This window comes from Acartia tonsa, chromosome 8 (genome assembly GCF_053477335.1).
Source record: "Acartia tonsa isolate MP-2025a chromosome 8, ASM5347733v1, whole genome shotgun sequence".
In the NCBI taxonomy this organism is placed as follows: domain Eukaryota; kingdom Metazoa; phylum Arthropoda; class Copepoda; order Calanoida; family Acartiidae; genus Acartia; species Acartia tonsa.
This window is the reverse complement of record NC_137267.1, coordinates 52,021,670-52,042,867: the sequence shown is the minus strand read 5'-3', so window position 1 is coordinate 52,042,867 and position 21,198 is coordinate 52,021,670. Positions and strand designations below refer to the sequence as shown.

Genomic DNA, 21,198 nt, shown 5'->3' with positions numbered 1-21,198 from the left:
TACCTTAGATGGGCCTAGGTATTAGTGATTGAAGTTATTTGTAGAGAATGTGAAGGTGCTTCTAAAGAGACCTTAACATCGATTATAGCTCAAACCTAGCCCATCTGAGGTCAAATCTTAGAAAGGTAATTTCTGCCCTTTTTTCGGAAAAGTTTGTTTATTTTACATGATCCAATTAGTTTTGTTGTGGTAGGATTACACTTCATCCCTGGTTGCTGTTGTGATGACTTTACAGTCGATGAAGATGCAGGTGAAACTGTCCTACTGCCAGCTGTTCTGTTATCAGCCGTTGTGCTGTCAGCTGTTTTGTGATCAGCTGTTCTACAGTCAGGTGTTCTGCTGTCGTAGATGACCAGTTTTGTATCTAATAATAAATATAGTATATAGTCAGCTGATTTGTGATCAGCAGTTCTACAGTCAGGTGTTCTGCTGTCGTAGATGACCAGTTTTGTATCTAATAATAAATATAGTATATTGGCAGCTGTTTTGTGATCAGCTGTTCTGCAGTCAGCTGTTTTGTAATCAGCTATTTTGTGATCAGCTGTTCTACAGTCAGGTGTTCTGCTGTCATAGATGACCAGTTTTGTATCTGATAAACAATAAAGTATATTTCAATTAAGATGTTTTGTTATCAGCTGTTTTGTGATCAGCTGTTTTGTAATCAGCTGTTTTGTGATCAGCTGTTCTACTATCGGGTGTTCTGCTGTCGTAGATGACCAGTTTTGTATCTTATAATGAATATATGTAAATTTTCAATAAGTGTGTACTTTTTATGTACTGAAGATACTCTGAAACTAATGAATTCATTAACACTACAGATACATGCTGAAGATTTTATTAGTTATTTCTCGTATCGTATTATAAACGGCTTTCCGCGGATATAGAGTGTACAATTATAAGATTAAAACTAGTTTTTTAGCCCCGAGGTGCCGGAGGCACCGGCTAAAAAAACTGGTTTTAATCTTATGATTGTACATTTCTATATTCGTAGAAAACTGGATATAATATGATGCTAGACATAGTTTTTTCGTATGGAGGAGAACCGGTTCCTATCCACCGGATTCGAATGAATACCTGAAAAGCTTTTATAAACTTTTTGCTGTTAATATGAACAAAAGCATATTTTTTGTTTTAAATAAAATATAATTTGATTCTTTATAAATCTATAATTAATAATTGGTATGAAACTGACCTAGTCTAGTTCCATAAGTTATCTATTTATCTATTTATGAAACCGACCTAGTCTAGTTCCATAAGTGGCTGATTGTGTCTCTTGGTGGCTACCATAGATACCAGACACTATCTATCTATCTATGAAATTGACCTATTCTAGTTCTATATGTGGCTGATTGTGTTTCCTGACGGCTACCATAGATACCAGATAGAGCTTGAAACCGACCTAGTCTATCTATTAAACTGACCTAGTCTAGTTCCATAGGTGGCTGATTGTGTCTCCTGGCGGCTACCATAGATGCCAGACAGAGTTTGCTAAACATAAAAAAATCATAAATCAACAAAAAACTACCAAAGTATAAATTGATATATTTGGTTTAAATATTACTGGGAATCTTAAGTTAGAAACAACGTAGTGCGCTTTTTTGTAAATATATTTATGAGAGTGTTAAGGATTTCTGATATAACTGAAATAAAAAATATAACTTTTTCAAAACTCGTTAAAATAATAACAAATTAGGACACAGCTACTTTTTTATCATGATTAAAAAAATTTTAATCTTTCTTTCAATATTTAAAAATTCTACCTGTTTGTAACCATTGGGAACCTTGGGAACAACTTCTACATCCGGCACTTCTATACTTCTAAAAACATTGAAAAATATGTAGAAATATATTTTTACCTAATTTAAAATTAACTGTATTCAAAGGAGCTAGAAAAATAGCTTAAAACCATCACAAAGCATAACTTTAAAAATTGAATAACCTAAAACCATTACAGGACCTATATGAAGATTACCTAAAAACAACCTAATCTGTAGCTATTGAGATCTTAAGCTTCAGACAAAAAACCTTACTACTTTATATAATGGGATAAAACTTGTGGCTTGTGAAGTTGGGACGAAGCCATACATGTATGTAAAAGGAATTTACATACCCAAAGGGTAGCTTCGCTAATAAAAAAAGATACCTTTGTGTATCATATTTGGATTAGAAGTATTTTTTATTCTTTACCCCAACCCTTCCCCCCCATTCATATCATTCTCTTTCCTATGTTTTTGCTATCATTCTAAATCAATCTGTATTAAAAGATTTCAAGAATACACACTGGGGGAAAGACACATTCTTTTAAGTTTTAAATACCATTGTATGCATAGACAAATATGTTGATTTAGGAAGGGAATATATTAAAAACAAATTACACCGGTACCAAAAGTTGTATTACCCTGTTATATATTTGTTGGCTAAAATGAACTTGATAAACTTTTGATAGATTTCTGTTGGTTATTTCCAATCTTTGGAACCAATAATTTAAATCTACAGACAGAATAACTTATCATCCATTGTCTTATCCCTTAAAAACTCTTGTTATGACCAGACTTTGACTGAGATTCGAACCCAATACCTCACTGACGACGACCACTCTATGATGCAAAGTAGTCTATGATTACTGATCTTCTGACAATGGATATAGGATATACGTGGATATATTGACAGGGAAAAATTAGTCCTCAATTTAGCTTACTAATATGGAACTCATATAATAATCAGCTCGTTCATCCAGTAGGAGGGGAGGAGATGGGATAAAGGGGGTATCATTATTTCAACCAGCTGTGAGTATTATTTCATCAGAGTACTTGAAAATCTGGTGCATCATCCACATGATAATACATCGATTCTTCTGACACTTGAGGAAAGAAGAAAATAAATATCAAATGTCTCCAAAAGATTTAACATTTTAACAATACCAGAAGTAACCTTTAAAACAGGTTTGATAAAAAAAAAGTATGAAGATACCAGTTCAATACTTCCTAAAGATCTAAAGGGCCAAACCAGCAGGATCATACCTGGAACTTAAAACTGGTCTTGGCACTTAATCTCCTACTATCCTTATAAAGTAGTGAGGGTGTTTTTCATCTGTTTGTCTTTTACTTTAGGTTAGGCTATATTACCAATGGGGGGGGGGGAGAGGCACCGCAGGTATAGGCCCCAAGGGGTTAAGGCCACCGCAGGGGTTAGACAAAGGAAAAAATACCCACCCCTTATTTTCATTTTATTTATACTGTAAGGTATTACCAATTTTTTTACATTAATAATTTTGTATGGGCAGGCCTCGAACCCTACTACTAGCGGACGAGATTACAAAATCTAGGACTTACTTGATTTCCGTATATCTGTGATCACCCTCTTTGTTCTGTATTTCTGTTTCACCTCTCAATTCCTGTGCTCCGGACATTAAACCTTAAAAATCAGAATAATGTTTTTTTACATTTCAGAAATTAAATAAAATCTTATGTTAATAACCCTTATATGATTTTATTTAATTTTCGTAGATTTGTTATGTTATTTTGGAGGATTAAAAACAATTTGCCTCACCAGCGGTTCTTGAAAGGATTTAATATGAAAAATTATAACATTAGAACCTGTTTTGTTAGACCCAATGGATCCAAGTCCCTGCCTAACGAAGCTGGTATTAATCTTATAATTTTTATTTTTATACTCCCGGAAAATGTTGTAATACGGAGCAATACACAATTTTTCAGTATAGCTGAGAACCAACTCTAATCCATGGAATATTCATCGGTTTCGAGGCGATACTGGAAAAGTTGTTACTTAATATAACAAATCAATTTGCTAAACTATTAAATTGCCTCTTTTGAATGAATAGTTTCTATGTATAAATTCAATTCTTATGTATACGGTTCAATTTCTTCTTTAGAACTTGTGCCAACATGTCCTAAGCCACTTCAAATGATCCACCATAAATGCAACCAGATTTCATTGGAAAAAAAGATATAAACAAGGATGGCAACATTTATAAGTAGCGAAGCCAGAGAAAGAGGGGAAAATGGATGTTTTTTACACACTGGTCACAAAAGTTTTGCAAGAAAGCTTTCTTATTCGTTGGCTTATCAACTTTGGGGACTTTTATTAAGTTTTACTTTATATGTACATTTAGTTGAGTGTCCAAACGTTTCAGCCACTAATTGTAACCTACAGAAGAATAAATTTTGTATGTCATCATTGGGTATGTACATCAATTTATCGGCCATTGTCTTATCCCTTTAAATCCCTGCTTATTTCGTTTTAACATCATTTGACTCTCAGGGGTGGGATGATAAAGGGCCAAATTAAAATACACGAGAATTTTGTATAAAATCGTATAAAATGCATTTTGAGTTAAGAGTAAACTTAGATAAAGAGGATTTGGATATAAAATTGCGAACATATTCTCTCTTCTCAAATCTTTATACATTATCCACAAAACAAGGATGACAATATCCATAAAAGCGAAGCTCTGACACGGTAGGACAAACAAACATTAATTCTTGTAGAGTGTCAGAATTGAATAAGTAGAATATAATTGTATGAGTCGAAACAAAATTGTAAGTTAATTTGTTGCAAAACTACTTTATTACAGGATACTGCTTAAGGACATTCTAATAATATAAAGACTATATTATAAAGCCTAAGCATTTAATATTGTACCTTGTTGTAACAGAAATCATTATTTCAAAAGTAAGATAATAAAATAGGATAATTATATCATACAAAAATTTGTTGTAAAAAAAGCAGCATGTTTTATATGGACGTACGGACTTTCTGGTAACGATTATAGAGTTACCTATTTGTTATAGGATCATCATGCAAAGTTTGAAATTGGTAGGACAATTCTAACATGTTTAAATCAACTAAAAGAGCTCATAGTTTCGAACGGACAGACGTTCGAACGGACCGACCCTAATTATGGAAAAGCTTTGGTTTTAACAAGGGATTTTATTTGAAATGATTTCAATATTTTTGTTCTAATCATCAGATTATCTTTCCCATTATTTAAAGTTTTTTTTTGCACACAATTTCCTTTTGTATCTAAGCTACTAGAAAAGCCTCAAATTAGTTTTTTTGTCGCATCGTATTATAGACAGCTTTAAGTGGACATTAAAATAAAAATTATAGGTTTAAAGCCGAGGTCTGGTATTTATTTATGATTTTTATTTTAATATTCGTGGAAAATTGTCTGTAATATGATGCTATGCATGATTTTTAGTATTATTGAGAACCGATTCTAATCCACCGGTATTAATCAGTTTCGAACCATACTGGAAAAGAATTTCTCGTATTTATTCGAATCCGGTGGATAGGAACCGGTTCTCATCCATACGAAAAAACTATGTCTAGCATCGTATTATATCCAGCTTTCTACGAATATAAAAATGTACATTCATAAGATTAAAACCAGTTTTTTTGCCGGTGCCTTCGGCACCTCGGGGCTAAAAAAAACTAGTTTTAATCTCATAATTGTACATTCTATATCCGCGGAAAGCCGTTTATAATACGATGCGAGAAATAACTATTAACTGCAAAAAATATTTGTCTAAATCAGGAGGAGTGTGACATTGGAATTATTCTAGTACCCAATATATTAAAGTTACATTTGCATGTGTATAGCATTTTTGGGTACTTTTAAACCTTCTTGATTAGTTGGTTCAAACTTATACTATCCAAACTTTTCAACCAATAATTTGAGAGTTCTAAAGGATTATTTTTTTTTTATCAATTGTAATGTATATTTATTCATTGTCCATTGTCTTATCCCTTAAGATACCTAGTCTTAGAAAAAAACATAAAAATATTCAATTTTTCATTTAAAAGGAAGAAGCTATCAAAGTTACGATTAGCTTCTTTTGAACACATATCGTCCTTGGTAAATAATATTTTAATCATTTTTCTGGTATAGCTTCCAAACTGATAAATATCCGCTGGATTAGAACTGGTTCTCAGTCATACTAAAAGGTAAAGGTACTAAAAGCATCGTATTACAGATAATTTTCCATGCATCATGTTAAAATAAAATCATAAAATTAAACAAAAATCTACCTCTTGTAGATAACAAAACTGATATTAATATTATAACATTTCATTTTAATATCCGTGGACAGCTGTATACAATATGATATTTTAGTGACGGACGGAAGTCACTAGTTATATATCAGCTTCGCTACTAATAACATACCTCTTTTTTCTCTAACTTGATAGTGGTTCTCTTTCTTTGAGCATCGGCGGGTTTTACAGTTCGAATCTGTTTTAACAATCAATCAATAAATACAAAAATAAGTTAATTCAATTGAAGGTCCGGGCTAACAAAACCGTTATTATTTATATCATTTTTATTTTAATATTCGTAAGAAATTGTCTGTAATTCGATACTATACATATCTTTTCAGCATAGCCAAGTACCAGTTCTAACCCATTATTATATTATCGGTTTCGAAGCCATAATGAATTTTTTTCTCACTTTTAGAATTAATTTCATTTTTATAGAGAACGTTAAAGGAGGGAATGGGGGTAAAGCTGGCTAAATTAAGGACTCTTCTCTATTTAAGCCAGCTGCATTCATTACTTTATCATAGCAAATGAAAATCTGGTCCCTAGGGAATAATATATCGATTGTTAAAACAAATAATCTTTAAAAAAAACTCCAGAATTGAATTTAAATTATTTGTAAATGATTTAATGAGAAATTGAGAAGCAACTTGTCACAAAGAAAATGGATTTTAAATCCAACAAAATTGAGTATTTTCAGAATTACCAGGGAGGGAGGGAGAGGAAACTGGGCTGCTTTTATCAAACTAGTCCCCAAAGTTTTTTTTATAGTTGGCTTAACAACTTTGGGGGGATTTACTGAACGTTGATTGAGTAGTTCATTGAGTTGATTGTTTAACAAATTTTTATAATTTACAGAAGGGGTAATTTTGTGTTTCATCATTGGGGATGTACATTAATTTATTGGCTATTGTCATATCCCTTTACATCCCTGAGAATTACATACATTTCACATTAATGTAGGGAAACCTCTGAAAAAAAGTGGGGTCCCTTCATGAAGAATGGGATAGGAACTTTTGTTGAAAAGTTTGCTGTAGCAACAATGTACACAATAAACGTTGATATTATGACAGGGAAAATTGTCGTCAATTTAGGTTGCTAACATGGAACTAGTTTATTGGTCAGTTCCTTCATTCATTAGAAGGGGATGCGAATCGTTATAAGCCCTCATCAAGTTTCATTTTATTAGAGAACATGGAAATCTGGTGTGAGATCAAAGTATATAATAATATTCATATATGTTCTTTGGTTACAAAGGTGTTTCTAAATAACCGATAAGTAAAGATAAACAGGGAGTAAGGGAGGGGACAATGGGCAATTAATTCAATTTAAGAGTTATGAAAGAAAGGCCATGAAATCCAGATTAATACAATGAATTATTAGGAAATTTTAAATGGATTGTTAATTAAATAATGGATTTCCATAGCGTCTTGTAAAGTGAAATCACAACTGCTTTTTGATGAAATATATTGAGGTTTTATGGTGTGATTTTTATATTACAAGATTATTGGACCCAGCCAGCTGCTAGCTGGTTGGGCAAGAATAAGACTGCCCCTTTTTATTCTGTTTATTTCCCTTGCACCCACCTTCCTTCTCCTTTCTCCCAGTCTGCTACATTCAAAACTAACACAATGAGTAGTTATTTCCCTTGCCCCCACCTCCCTTCTCCCCGTCTGCTAAATTCAAAACTAACACAACAAGTAGTTATTTCCCTTGCCCCCACCTCCCTTCTTCCCGTCTGCTACATTCAAAACTAACACAATGAGTAGCTATTTCCCTTGCCCACACCTCCCTTCTCCTTTCTCCCTGTCTGCTATATTCAAAACAAACACAACGAGTAGCGGCATTTCATGCGCTAGTACCCAAACTCAGTCAGAAACTGCTAAATTCTTGCACATTCCCTTTAAGCCAGTACCCAAAGTCTGAGACTCCTAAAAATTTAATATTCGATCCATTGTCCCCTCCCTTACTCCCTGAAAGATAAAACTCCATACCTATTTTAAAATAAATAAAAATAATTACTTTAGGTTCGGTTCTGTTAGGTTAAATTGGGTACAGGTTAGAATGCAGGACTACGCAGGGACTATGCAAAGGAAAAAAACTACCCTTTTTTATTAATATATTAAAAAATAGAAATGGGGAGGGGAGGAGTCTATTACTTGCAAAATTCACTAATGTTTTGTACAACTTTAAAAGTTTACTTGTTCCTATTTTTGCAAGAAATTCTTTGCAAAAAAAAAATTGCAATTCATCTTGATCAAATAACTTTCAAATATTTAAACTTTATATTTTTAATTTCAAGCTTGGAAATTTATACCCAGGAGGAGTGTAAAATTATATATTTATTCGTCATCTTGATAAAAATGAGGGTGAGGGATATAGTTTTTTTAGTAGCGAAGCTACTCTATAATTCGAAATGTCCGTCCGTCTGTCCGTCCAAGACAGAAAGGGGGAAACGTGATTTTCTTGGCTCCTATAAAAGATAGAGAGCTGAAATTTTCAGGGATTAATTATGTTAACAGTCTTCAAATTTTCACTAAGGTTAATTAAGATTCGTCAATTGGTTGGGGTGCTAGATCGATTCCTACATTTTCAAGTTTTCATGATTATCTCAACTCCTATTCAACATAGACGGCTGAAATTTTCTTTTCAATCCATGTTTAGATATCTGTTTACCAAAAAATATTTTTGGGGTTAGTTATATTTTTTTGCGATTTGTCTTGGGAGGGTTGTGGTACATTCCCTCAAAATAATTATAAATAACTATAAACCTTACTATGAGAAGCTACCCTGTAATGGAGAACCATATCGGATCAGCGGTTAGCGAGATCCTTCGGTACAGACACATTCAGAGACAGGTACACAGAGATCCTGTAACTTTATTATAATGACTACAGGTAAGGTTAGTTTATAGTACTGAATAGACCCACAGGGCTTAGCCTTTGGGAAAAACACCGCCTCCTTATTTTCAATTTATTTTTATTTTATTTTCATAAAGGATTTGGAGGGGTGTTTGGTGCTCTACAGGCACACTAAGGGAAAACACCAATCTGTTTCATATTCCTTGAAATTTTGAAAATTTTTGTCAATATATGTTGTGCTAATATTAAAAAAGATAAAAGAAAGTCTGATATCCGTTCTCTCTCATCTAAATATATCTATTCAATGTCTAGCTTTTTTTCAGGGATCTAAAGGGTTAAGACAATGGCCGATAAATTGATGTACATCAACAATTTAAACCTTCTGTTGATTACAGTTAGTGGTTGAAACGTTTGGTCACTTAATTTATACCAACCAATTTAAAGTTGTTAAAAGTCCCCAAAGTTGTTAAGCGAACAAACAAGAAAAGGTTGTAATAAAACTTTGGGGATTAGTGTATTAAACAGCCCAATGTCTCTTACCTCCCATATCTTTGTAGTGAATTGTTTTCAATGGGACAATTCCAACATATCTAAATTAACGAAGCTGTTACGGATGTACGGATAGACTCTAATTGAAGAAAAGTTTCGCTTTTGAAAATACTGTTTTTGAAACTTTAAGAAGGCTTAAAAGGAAAAATATAAAAGAAATAAAATATACTATTCTCTGCTTCTTCTAGATTAATGGATAATGATATACTATGATTCTCCATATTTTAAATGGCCTTTCCATTTTATTTATAGTTTTATTTCATTGTTACTTTAAGAGATGAAGAAAAATTTAAAACATTAGTTTTTTGTTTAAAGAGACTTTAAAAGGATAGCATGTAAATTTAGGTATGTTACACACAAAACGGACCATTTTACATTTTATTCCAGAAAGAAACGGAACTCAAAAAAGTACTTGGGGCGATTGGGAGGATTGAGGTACAAAATAGTTGTCTATTACCATTTCCCAGAGTCTATGAGAACTATGTCGGTCGTTAGGTTAGCGATATTTAAAGCTACAGACAGAGAGATATCCTGCTACTTTGACATTAGGATACTATATTGTATACTAGCGGCTGTGCCCCTAGCATCTATGACATTCTTTATTTAAAGGGTTATACAATATACATAAGGCAGAAAAATAGCCTAACACCATATGACGGCTTAAATCTAAAATCAAAATAGCCTAAAACCTTTCCTTGACATATAAAAAGATCCACTGTAAAGGAGAACCATATCGGTTCAGTGGTTCGCGAGATACTTCGCTACAGACAAAAAAGCTTGCTACTTTATAAAATAGGATATTGTTATATATTATATTGTCTTTTTTGATGAATTTATTGATTGATAAATTCCTCTGTAAGATTGTGAAGATCGTCTTCCATCAGTACTCTCATCCTAAATAATAAAAATATGAAAAAATAGTTATTTATCGCATTGTTTTATAGAAAGCTTTCCGCGGATATTAAAATTAGCAATTATAAGATTCAAACCAGTGACCGACGTCTCGGACTAACAAAACTGGTATTAATTTAATGATTTTAATATTCGTAGAAAATTGTCTGTAATACGGTTCTATAAATGATTTTTTAACATGGCTGAGAACCGGTTCTAATTTAGCGGATATTAATCGGTTTCAGCGCCATATTAAAAAAATGAGTTTTAGGTTAGGCTATGTTTGCGATACGGCCCCGCAGGGTTAGAGCCTAAGGATTTTTGTTTGTTGTCCAAAAAATTTAAAGAAGAGGTTGTTCGGTTGTCAAAGAATAGGTTTTAAAGCTTTTTTTGTATAAAGGTTAAATAAAACTAATTGTTTATTTAATTTATTTTCTACAAAATTAAATAATTGACTGATATTAGTAATTTTCCAAAACTGCACTGATGATATAATTTCATCAGAATATAAATACTTTAGTAATAATAATAATATTTTCAGTATGGCTTCAAATCCGATTAATATCTGCTGGATTAGAACCAGTTCGAAGTCATACTAAAAATCATGTATTGCATCAATTCTTCGGCCACTGTGGGCTATCAAAACTGGTTTTATTCTTATAATATTTCATTTAAATATCCGCGGAAAGCTGTCTATAATACAATTCAATTGATAACTATTGAAATATAGTATCCTTTTGCGTTTCATAAAATTGTTATTGTTCAAAAAAAATGTCAACGGATTGATATAAAATGATGTTTTTGTACTTTTACATATTTTTGAGCGAATAATTTTGTTTTGGTTGCTTTAAAAAACAGGTGGTTTTACAATAATGCTAAAAATCTTCCTTTTCTTCCCTTTCCATCCCCATACATTTTTCTTTTCTTTCCCTTACTTCGATCTTACACTAGATTATCATGTGTTCTAATAAAGTGAAACTTATAGCGGGCTAAAAATGATTCCCCCTGATCCCCCTTTACCCAATCCCCTCCCCTCCTACTGGATGAACAAACTGACCAATAAATGACAGAGACAATAGCAACACACAATGACGACAGCTTTTCCCTTGTCATAATATCGTATATTCTACATCCAATGGTTTATTGTTGATTTGTAAGAATACCTTGGCGAAGAAATATTTACATACCTCTTAGGAAACACAAACACTCATCGCGTGTAAATACACACACACAAACACACACACATTCAGACATACATGAACATATTGACAAAGGGGAAATTTTTTTAGTAAGTTACAAATATGAACCTCATTTTTTGGTCAATTCGTTCATCATGTGGGAGAGGAGGGGATGAGGTTAAGGGTGTGGATGGGTGGATATATTTATTTTAGCCAGCTGCGAGTATTACTTTATTAGATTTCATGAAAATCTGGGTTAACATCCAAGTAATAATATATCAAATTGCTACACATATATAGTGCAAAGTTAAATAACATTTTAAACTTCAACAAACTTCCTCAAAAAGTTACTAAATATTTTTTTCTGAGACCTTAAGTAATTTTAAAAAGACACATATGTCGTCAATTTAGATTGCTTACATTGACCTCGCTTATTGGTCAGTTCGTTCATCCAGTTGAAGGGATGGGGATTGGGCAAAGGATGGGGTGGGGTGGGGATATCATTATTTTAGCCCGCTTAGTGTTTTTTACGAAATAATAAAAAAGCAATCGGGTTTAAGTAATTACCCTAAAATACAGATTCATAGCTAACCTCCACCCATATTTTCAATTTAAGTTTTTTTGTTTTTTTTTGTGGGGGGGGGGGCACTTTTTTATTTGGATGGTAGAGATACTTCCCCCCAAAAATAGTTAAAAACCTTCACTGTAAAGGAAAACCATGGTTCAGCGTGATTCTTCGTTAAAAACAAAAAAAACTTACCAAATTTTAAAAAATTGAGAATATACTTAATTGTTTGTCATATTTCAAATCAAGTCTTTTTTATAGTTAAGTTCTTTTTTTCATACAATATTGTTACATGTGACATATTTTACACAAATATTCAACTTTCCCTTTTTCCTCATTTAAACCATCTGTGAATATATTTACCCCATTTTTGCCAATAAAACTATTTTTAGATTTTAAGAAATATATTTTTTCCAGTATGGCTTCGAAACCGATTAATATCATCTGTATTAAAATAAAATAACATAAAAGTAATGTATTTTTTTTCATATCAATATCAGCGGAAAGCTGTCTATAATAAGTATTACCAAATCCAAATTTATAGAGTTTGGAATATAGATTTTTAAAAATTAAATGCTTTGAACTAAATGCATATCTAGACTAAAATTTGAAACTTAAATTTGTATGAAGATTCATATAATTCCAAGTTATAATATTGATGGTCTCTAGTTAAGTCTCTAAGTTAAAAATTACAATCACAGAAGCTGTCTAAAGTTTCCTGGAGACCTGAAGGTCCAGGACCTGCATGATCCTACCTGAAACCCAATAATAGGTTTGACACTTTGTTATTTCTTCAATTGGGGGAGGGGGGGGGCCGGGGGGGGGGGGTAAATTTGGGATCAATATAAAGAAAAAAAATATTTCCAAACACCCTTTTCAGCACATTTCCTTAGACTAATCTTTTGTATATTTTAACTCAGGGACGGAGGGGACATTAGGCTGTTTACACCTGTCCCCATAGTTTTAGAGTAACCTTTTCTTATTCATTAGCTTAACAACTCAAGGGGCTTTGATTCATTAACTTAAGTGTCTTAACGTTTCAACCACTAATTGTAATCTACCAAAGGGGTAATATTGTGTATCATTGGGGATGTACATCAATTTATCTGCCATTGTTTAATCCCTTTAGATCCTTGATTTGAACTCTACAATATTCTTTAAAAGAATAGTTACTTAGATTGTTTACAATATTTAGGAAAAGTAGAAATACAAAGTTAACTAGTACAATGGATATAGGAATTACATGGATATATTGATATATCTTTCTTCAATTAAAATATTTATTCTTTTGAATAATTGGAGGTAATATACTTTTCTTTGGGAGCAACAACCTCTTTCCACGGGCTGTAAGCCTTCTATTTATTTAACTCTAATTTTGCAACAAAATAAATAAAATAAGGAAGAGGGGCTCGTCAGCCGCTATTTATAAAAGCATTATGTACTTTATCTTGGCTAAGGCTGCAATTCATTAGAAAAGGCAGGGATCTATTTGATCTAATTGATATATATATATATATATACGCAATTATTATAATAAATAGCCCCTTTTGTAGATTACAATTTGTGATTGTAATGTTTGAACACTCACCTTAATGAACCAACCGATCAAAATTCAATATTTCGCCCAAAATTTGTAAGCTAACGAATAAGAAAACGTTATTATAAATCTTTGAGGATTAGTGTAATAAACAGCCCAATATCCTCTCCCTCCCTGGGAAGAGGGCAAATCAGTTGAATCAGCTGCGGATGCCGAGCCCTGCGGCTGGAAATTGATACTTTTCTGCAAATCGTCAAGGAAATATAAACTTTTTTTGCCTTCTGTTTGTCAAGTTCTATGACCTATATCTTGAAATCTTCTACAATTCACATTGTCCGTCTGTCCGATGACATTTATGCAATTTCTATATACACAATAAAAAATGAGTACATTAATTTTTAATTTCAAATTTGTCTTGGATTTACAGGCTCTGTATAAACCTCTAATTAAAATAAAATCGGAACTTTGACAGCATTATATCATAAATCAACTATCAGATAAGCCCCTAGAGGTTTCTATGGGGGCTTGATGGAAAGGGCATTCACTTTAAATTTAAAAGAAGTAAAATAAAAATATTTTTATTTATTTCTCAAGAGTAGATTTTTTTGGGAGGTTGGAGTAACCCTTCCCTAAATCTATAAGAAGCTTTCGGTTAAAGAGAACCTAAGCTACAGACAGAGATAATAAATAAGGATAGACCTATTCCAATATTTAAAATGAACCCTTACCTTTGGTTTAACATAGAATGATCTCACAGAGCCCAGGATTTAAATATTTAAAATGAACCCTTACTTTTGGTTTAACATAGCATGATCTCAAAGATCCCAGGATAAAAATATTTAAAATGAACCCTTACCTTTGGTTTAACATAGCAGGATCTCAATTAGCCCAGGATTAAAATATCTAAAATGAACTCTCTCCTTTGGTTTAATATAGCAGGATCTCAACGAGCCCAGAATTAAAATATTTAAAATGAACCCTTACCTTTGGTTTAACATAGCAGGATCTCAGTGAGCCCAGAATTAAAATGAAAGCCGCCACAGAGAAAAGAGAAACTATGGGCTTCAGTAAAGTGTTATCATCCTCTTTACCTTTACCTAAAATACATCAAGAATAGAATAGCCAGCTTTCCGTGAATATGAAAATGAAAGCTGCTACAGAGAAGAGAGAAACTATGGGCTTCAGTAAAGTGTTATCATCCTCTTTACCTTTACCTGACAAAAAATATATAAATAATAGAAAATCATTTAAACAATTAATTTCAAAACAAAACTTTGAAAATGTTGAAAGATTTCTTAAATATTCAAAATAAATAGAAATCATTTTTTTTACATAAATTCGCAACTCATAAAAATTTGACCCGAAATAGGATCAATATTCATAGGTGTAGTAATTTATTAATGACTAGTTGCTTGGACCCTAGCCTCTTGGGGTATGCTGCGAATGTCAGTAAATAGCCTAAAACGACCCATTGACATTCATAAATCTAAAGTGAAAAAACACTGTCAAAGAAACACAGGTCCTATGAGAAGCCACATTGTAAATGAGAACATATCGGTTCACCGGTTAGCGAGATCCTTCGTTACACACAGATATACAGATAGACATCCTTTACTTTATTATAAGAATGATAAATTGTATTTCAAGCTATCTTACCTTTCTTTTTAGTATCTTCAATAGAAGTTGTGTTTTGAGCCTCTAGTTTGGTGGCGGGAGTATGGTTTAACACTGAGTAATAGTTGGTTTAAAATCATAGTTAATAAAGAAAAAGCAAAAAAATTAGAAAAAAAATATTTTAAAATACATAAAAAATTGCATTCTGCCTTAGAAAGCTAGCTTTTTTAGTGAAGAAAGGAATGTTAATTAGTTTAGACCGACTATCTATGATTTTTACAAATAATAGGCAATATTTGAAACCAAATTATTTCCTGATTTTTGAGGGAATGGTTCGTTGTCAGGATATTCTGTCCTGAAAAAAAAATGTTTTATACAATACAAGGGTCACTTGAGATAAATGTGGGGGGGGGGGGAGAAGTTGACCCTACACTTTGGGGTATATTTTTTCTAGGGAAGAATTATCTTGTGAGGTTAAAGTTGCCTTTCCCTTTAATAGTTATAAGAAACTTAAATATAAAGGCGAACCAAAACGTTTCAACGGTTAGGGAAAAGGGAACCTTAACATTTTTACAAGCAGTATCAAATTCCCATGATGATTAGGTTTTTAATATATTTTTTAAATTTTTCAATGTTTTATCATCTTTTTTTCAATGAGAAAAAATCTTCGAACTGAAAATTTTGAGAAATAAATCCGAAGATGATTGAAGTCCTTAAAAAATTATGACGTCATACGATAAAATAACCAACCAATGCAAGGCCAGCATAAATTTTAACATTGGTCAATTACAGTGTGTACTGGCCTCTCATTGGCTATTCTATCGTATGACGTCATTATCTGTTGAGGGACTTTAGTCATCTTCAATAAATCCTCCAATGAAAACATCCAATAATGTAATCTTCACCTGTTTACTTCATAATACTCTTTACGACTGGGCCCATCCAAAGAAACCCTGGGACCATAATTGTCAGCCGGCAACCCTGTCTCCAGTTGATCAGCCGGCAACCCTGAGAACTCTGGCGGTTCCTCCGGCAACCCTGCTTTGGTTGTTTCTGTTTTAATTTGAATCAAAGTTTTCTAATTTATCTAAAACACTGGATTTTATTTAAGCAGGGAGGGATAGAACATTGGGCTGTTTATTACACTGGTCCCCAAAGTTTCATCATAACGTTTTCTTATTTGTTGGCTTAACAACTATGCGGACTTTTATTAAATTTTCATTGTTTGGTTCATTAAGTTGAGTGTCTAAACGTTTCAACCAGCAATTTTAACCTACAGAAGGGGTAATCTTGTGTATCATCATTTGGGTGGTACATTAGTTTATCGGCATTTGTCTTATCCCTTTAGATCTCTGATTAAATTCCCCCCTACTATCCCCTGTCTTTCTGATTTATATATTAGACAAATTATTGCAAGACGTTAAAAATGTTTCTTACTGTTGCTATGGCAGATGCATGACATTATTAGTTTAAGTAGGGGGGTATGCCTTGCCTAGTCCTAAAACTGGCACAACTCAATATTATGCACAGTTATGACTTTCAGACAAGGGTCGTTTAAAAAGAGTTGTTTGTCTGATGAGTGTTACTTGACCTAATACACTGGTGTTTGGATAGATTTGGCTACCCTTAGTTATCCTGGGTTGTTGGACCTAATAGAGTAAAAACATTTATATAGTAACATCCAACAAACAATCAACTGTGCTATGCATAGTAATGTACCAGACATAGTCATTTCTACGACATGAAATAGGTGCGTTTTTGTCAATTTAATTTATTAGGTTATTATTGGTAATATTTTTTAAATCACATATTTGCTTATTATGGATATAGCTGTTCTAGCTATACATTTTTTTGTTAAATAACATTACTCTTTATTTTATTTCAATACCAGAGTGTAAATCCAATTTAGTATCTAAGGATTCTATACGTCACAAATTAGCTAATTTAACATATTGAAACCCCCCTAGTATAGAGTAGTAAAACAATATGTATCATAACCTTATAAAAAAGTAATAAGAACTCTATGTGTCTGTCTGTACCTAAAGATCTCGCTAACAGCTGAACTGATATAGTTCTCCTTTACAGAGTTACTTTTCATAGGTCCCGGGAAGGTTTATAATTATCAAGACTTTTTAATAAATTACTGTAGGATTGTTTTTGCTGCGTTATTTATAACTAGCGACTTCGCCCCTAGCCTTTAGGGGCTTTGTCCCAAGAGGTAATTAAAAAAAAATTGGAGATGCAATCACTTATTTCGAACATATATAAAAAAAACATATTTTGGTGCTGCGAACCATAAATTTATGGGTTATCCATAACGCTTTCTTTTCAATCTTTTAATTAATTTTTTTTTTTTTGGGGGGGGGGTTAGCGGTGTCCCACCCCCCCAAGAAAATAGCCTAAACCACCAGAGGACCAGTAGGTATATTCCCTGAAGAGTAAAGCCCATTCGGTTACCGAGATCTTAAGCTTTACAGGATACTCAAAAACATACTTTCAAGAGATGCTTTGCTTTAATATTGTACCTTGTTATTCCAAAAATCAGATGAACAGTATAATTATATTATACAGGGTGTTTTTTTTTATTAAGACAAAAGTATTGCTTAATATAACCCACTTGCCATTGACAGAAATTGATAATCTATATCTTAATTTCTTCATTGGGTTGGGGAGTTTTGTATAAGAAAAAAATATTTGGCAATTTCCAACAAATTATGCCTTAAAAACCTGTTTTTCCAAAGTACCTATTTTTGGAAGATTTTTGGATCATGACCAATTTAAAGGGTGTGCTAAAATGCGTGCATTTTTAAAAATCAAATTGCGCGGCTTGTGTTAATAGTAGAAAAATGTTACACATATCCTTAGAATTGTCATAAACTCTAGTTTTTGGAAATATATGTGTTATATTTATGCTGTTTGTAGTATAGAAACTACGTTGAAAAATGGGAGAAAAGTTATAAAGTTTTTAGGTAAGTTGGGACATGTTACCACGTAGCTCCAAAACTATATGTAGCACAGGAATATTTCTTAAACACCCAAAAACTAGAGTTTATGACGATTCTAACGACATGCATAACATTTTTCTACTATTAACATAAGCCGAGCAATTTGAATTTTTAAAAAATACGCATTTTAGCACACCCTTTAAATTGGTCATGATCCAAAAATCTTCCAAAAATAGGTACTTTTGAAAAACCGGTTTTTAAGGCATAATTTGTTGGAAATTGCCAAGTATTTTTTTCTTATACAAAACTCCCCAACCCAATGAAGAAATTAAGATATAGATTATTAATTTCTGTCAATGGCAAGTGGGTTATATTAAGCAATACTTTTGTCTTAATAAAAAAAAACACCCTGTACAAATGTTGTTGGCAAAAAGTTACAAATCAGAATGTTTTAAATAGAACCACCCTAATTATTGATAAGGCTTTGCTTTAGAAATGCACAAACGGAAGTTGTGCAGTAGCTGAGATGTGCTTAAAGAAAACGTTCTTATAAAACTAGTTGGGGACTAGTGTAATATTCTTAGAACCCTGTAAAAATGTTCTTGTGACGTCAATTGATCCTGAAAAAAGTAATAACTTTGATTTCCTGTGTTTGGTGGGTAGTTGGCAGCTGGGTAGTTTGGTGGGTAGTTGGCAGGTGTCTCTGCACCTAAATATATTTATATTAGAGGCTTTCATATATCAAACTTTTTGAAATTTCAAGTGTACAATTTATTTTCAAGTATGGCTTTGAATCCAATTAATATATGGGGGTTTATAACCGGTTCTCAGCCATACTGAAAAATCAGGAATATCATAGAATTGCAGAAAATATTCTACGAATGATAAAATAAAAATCATAAACAAATACCAGTTGTGTTAGCACGGGCCTTCGGTCACTTGAGGCTGTCAAAGATGGTTTTAATCACAATTTGTCATTTTTATACCCGCAAAAAGCTATCTATACTACGATGCGATGTATAACTATCACAAGTCTCTATTCTCAAATGCCCGGGCTAACACAACTGGTATTAAGTAATATACATTATTTTTCAGTATGGCTGGGATCTTTTCTAATCCATCAGATATTAATCGGTTTTAAAGCTATGCTGTAAAAAAACATGTTACTTTTAGTTTTATAAATGCTAAAAGTTGGGAAATGAGAAAGCGTCTAACCTGGAATTTGTTGGTTGCTGTTGTGCTGCCAGTCTAGACCTGGACACACACAATAATAATAAGTAAATACTTCTCTCATGCTATTAATCAAGAATACTGCAATTAGGATAGTTGATAATTATTCTGTAATAAAAAATATATATGTTTTATATCTGATTAGGAATAAAGGGGTAAATTTTTTTGCCTATTTTCCTTAAAAGTATGTGTTCTAATGCTTTTCACAAATCAACGTCGTACCACTTTTTAATGCAACTTCAATACAAAAGATCTTTGTGTAAAAGTTTTTTCTAAGTGTTTATAGTTGCGTCTGTTTTGAGGCAAGGCATTCAGCCCAATACTTATTATTAATGTCGCGCATCTGACAATTTTTAACGTTAGCTTGTCATAAGTAATAGGAATGTTTACAAATATTTTGGGGAAGGCTCCACAGAGAAATAGCCCCTAGAGAAAATAACCATAAAATAATCTAAAATGCGCTAGGTAATTGCCAAAAATTGTGTATATTTTTTTTTAGAAAAATCTTTTCCTTATATTGCCCTATCCTAGACAACAATTAATAAGAAGCAGACAGTTTATTGTAAGAAGAATATGTATAAGAACTTTGGGGAATAGTCCCTTTCGTGACATCGAACCTTAAGGGAAGATTTGTCGTATTTTTAAATGGCTTTTTCTAGGTTATTTTAGGTTAGGTTAGGTTATATTGGGTTAGGTGATTGCCCCACAGGGTTAGGTAATTGGTACCGCAGGGTTAAAAAAAATAAAAAGAATCGCCCCTTAAGGTGCGATGTCACGAAAGGGACTATACCCGAACTTTGGCCCATTCTCTTCAGATGCTTTGGTAATTTTCAGGGATCTAAAGGGATAAGACAATTGCCAATAAATTGATGTACATTTTACATCCCCAATGGTAATACACAAAATTACCCCTTAAATTGATTACAATTAGTGGTTGAAACATTTGGACACCAATCATAATTAAAAAAAGTCCCCAAAGTTGTTAAGTCAACGAATAAAAACGTTATTATAAAACTTTGGGGACTAATTTAATAAACATCCCAATGTCCCCTCCCTCCCTGGTAATTAGGATACTGGCATACAGCATGAGGTTGGTTAAGAGACAGAAGAGTCTTTCCTTGAAAAGAATTAAAGAAGATTGGAGTGGGGGGGGGGGGAGGAATAGGTGTCTGGGAGGTTTTATATTTTTTTATCTGTCTATTTATTAAGATCTCCACAATGGCAGGTCAGGATTTGCTCTTGAAATTAACCTTTTATTTTTCTTTAGAGAAGTTTTCATAAAAAATATTAAATTGCACATTTTATATTTATCAAATCTTAATATTTTGTCATAAAATGTAAATGTTGCTTTTTATGGCTGGAAGAAAAATTGTAAATCTATTGTATAAAATTTGACACAGTATATTCCAGGGAGGGAGGGCACATTGGATTGTAATTTTTGCTGGTCCCAAAATTTTTCACATTTGGGTTTTTGTTAAATCTTGATTGGCTCGTACAAACTAGCATTGTCCAAAATGTTTTACAAACAAAAGGGGTAACTTTGTTTATCATGATTGGGAGTTATTGCTAATCTATTTTTTACTGTCTTATCACTTAGGTTCCCTGAAAAATTTTATGTTGTGCAATAACTTCCCCAATTCCTTGATCTAATATTCTCAAAAACATCACATTCATCCTTATACTAAAGTAATAGGATGTTTGTCTGTTTGTTTGTCTGTGTGTGTGTCTTTACCGAAGGATCTCGCTAACCGCTGAACCGATCGGGTTCTCC

The 21,198-nt window shown here is 32.6% G+C and overlaps 1 protein-coding gene across 1 annotated transcript; it reads right to left on the bottom strand.

Annotated features, from left to right (window-relative positions):
* Positions 1–110: 110 nt before the first annotated feature.
* On the bottom strand, positions 111–19,515 carry LOC145326675 (uncharacterized). Its single transcript, XM_080170041.1, has 12 exons — positions 19,413–19,515; positions 18,848–18,906; positions 16,158–16,309; positions 15,571–15,607; positions 15,295–15,370; positions 14,623–14,735; positions 10,321–10,361; positions 6,188–6,255; positions 3,333–3,414; positions 1,761–1,818; positions 1,422–1,488; positions 111–364 (listed from the first exon to the last, which is right to left on the bottom strand). The coding sequence occupies exons 1-12, from the start codon at positions 19,489–19,491 to the stop codon at positions 111–113; spliced, it is 1,086 nt and encodes a 361-aa protein (XP_080026167.1). The 5' UTR covers positions 19,492–19,515.
* Positions 19,516–21,198: the final 1,683 nt, after the last annotated feature.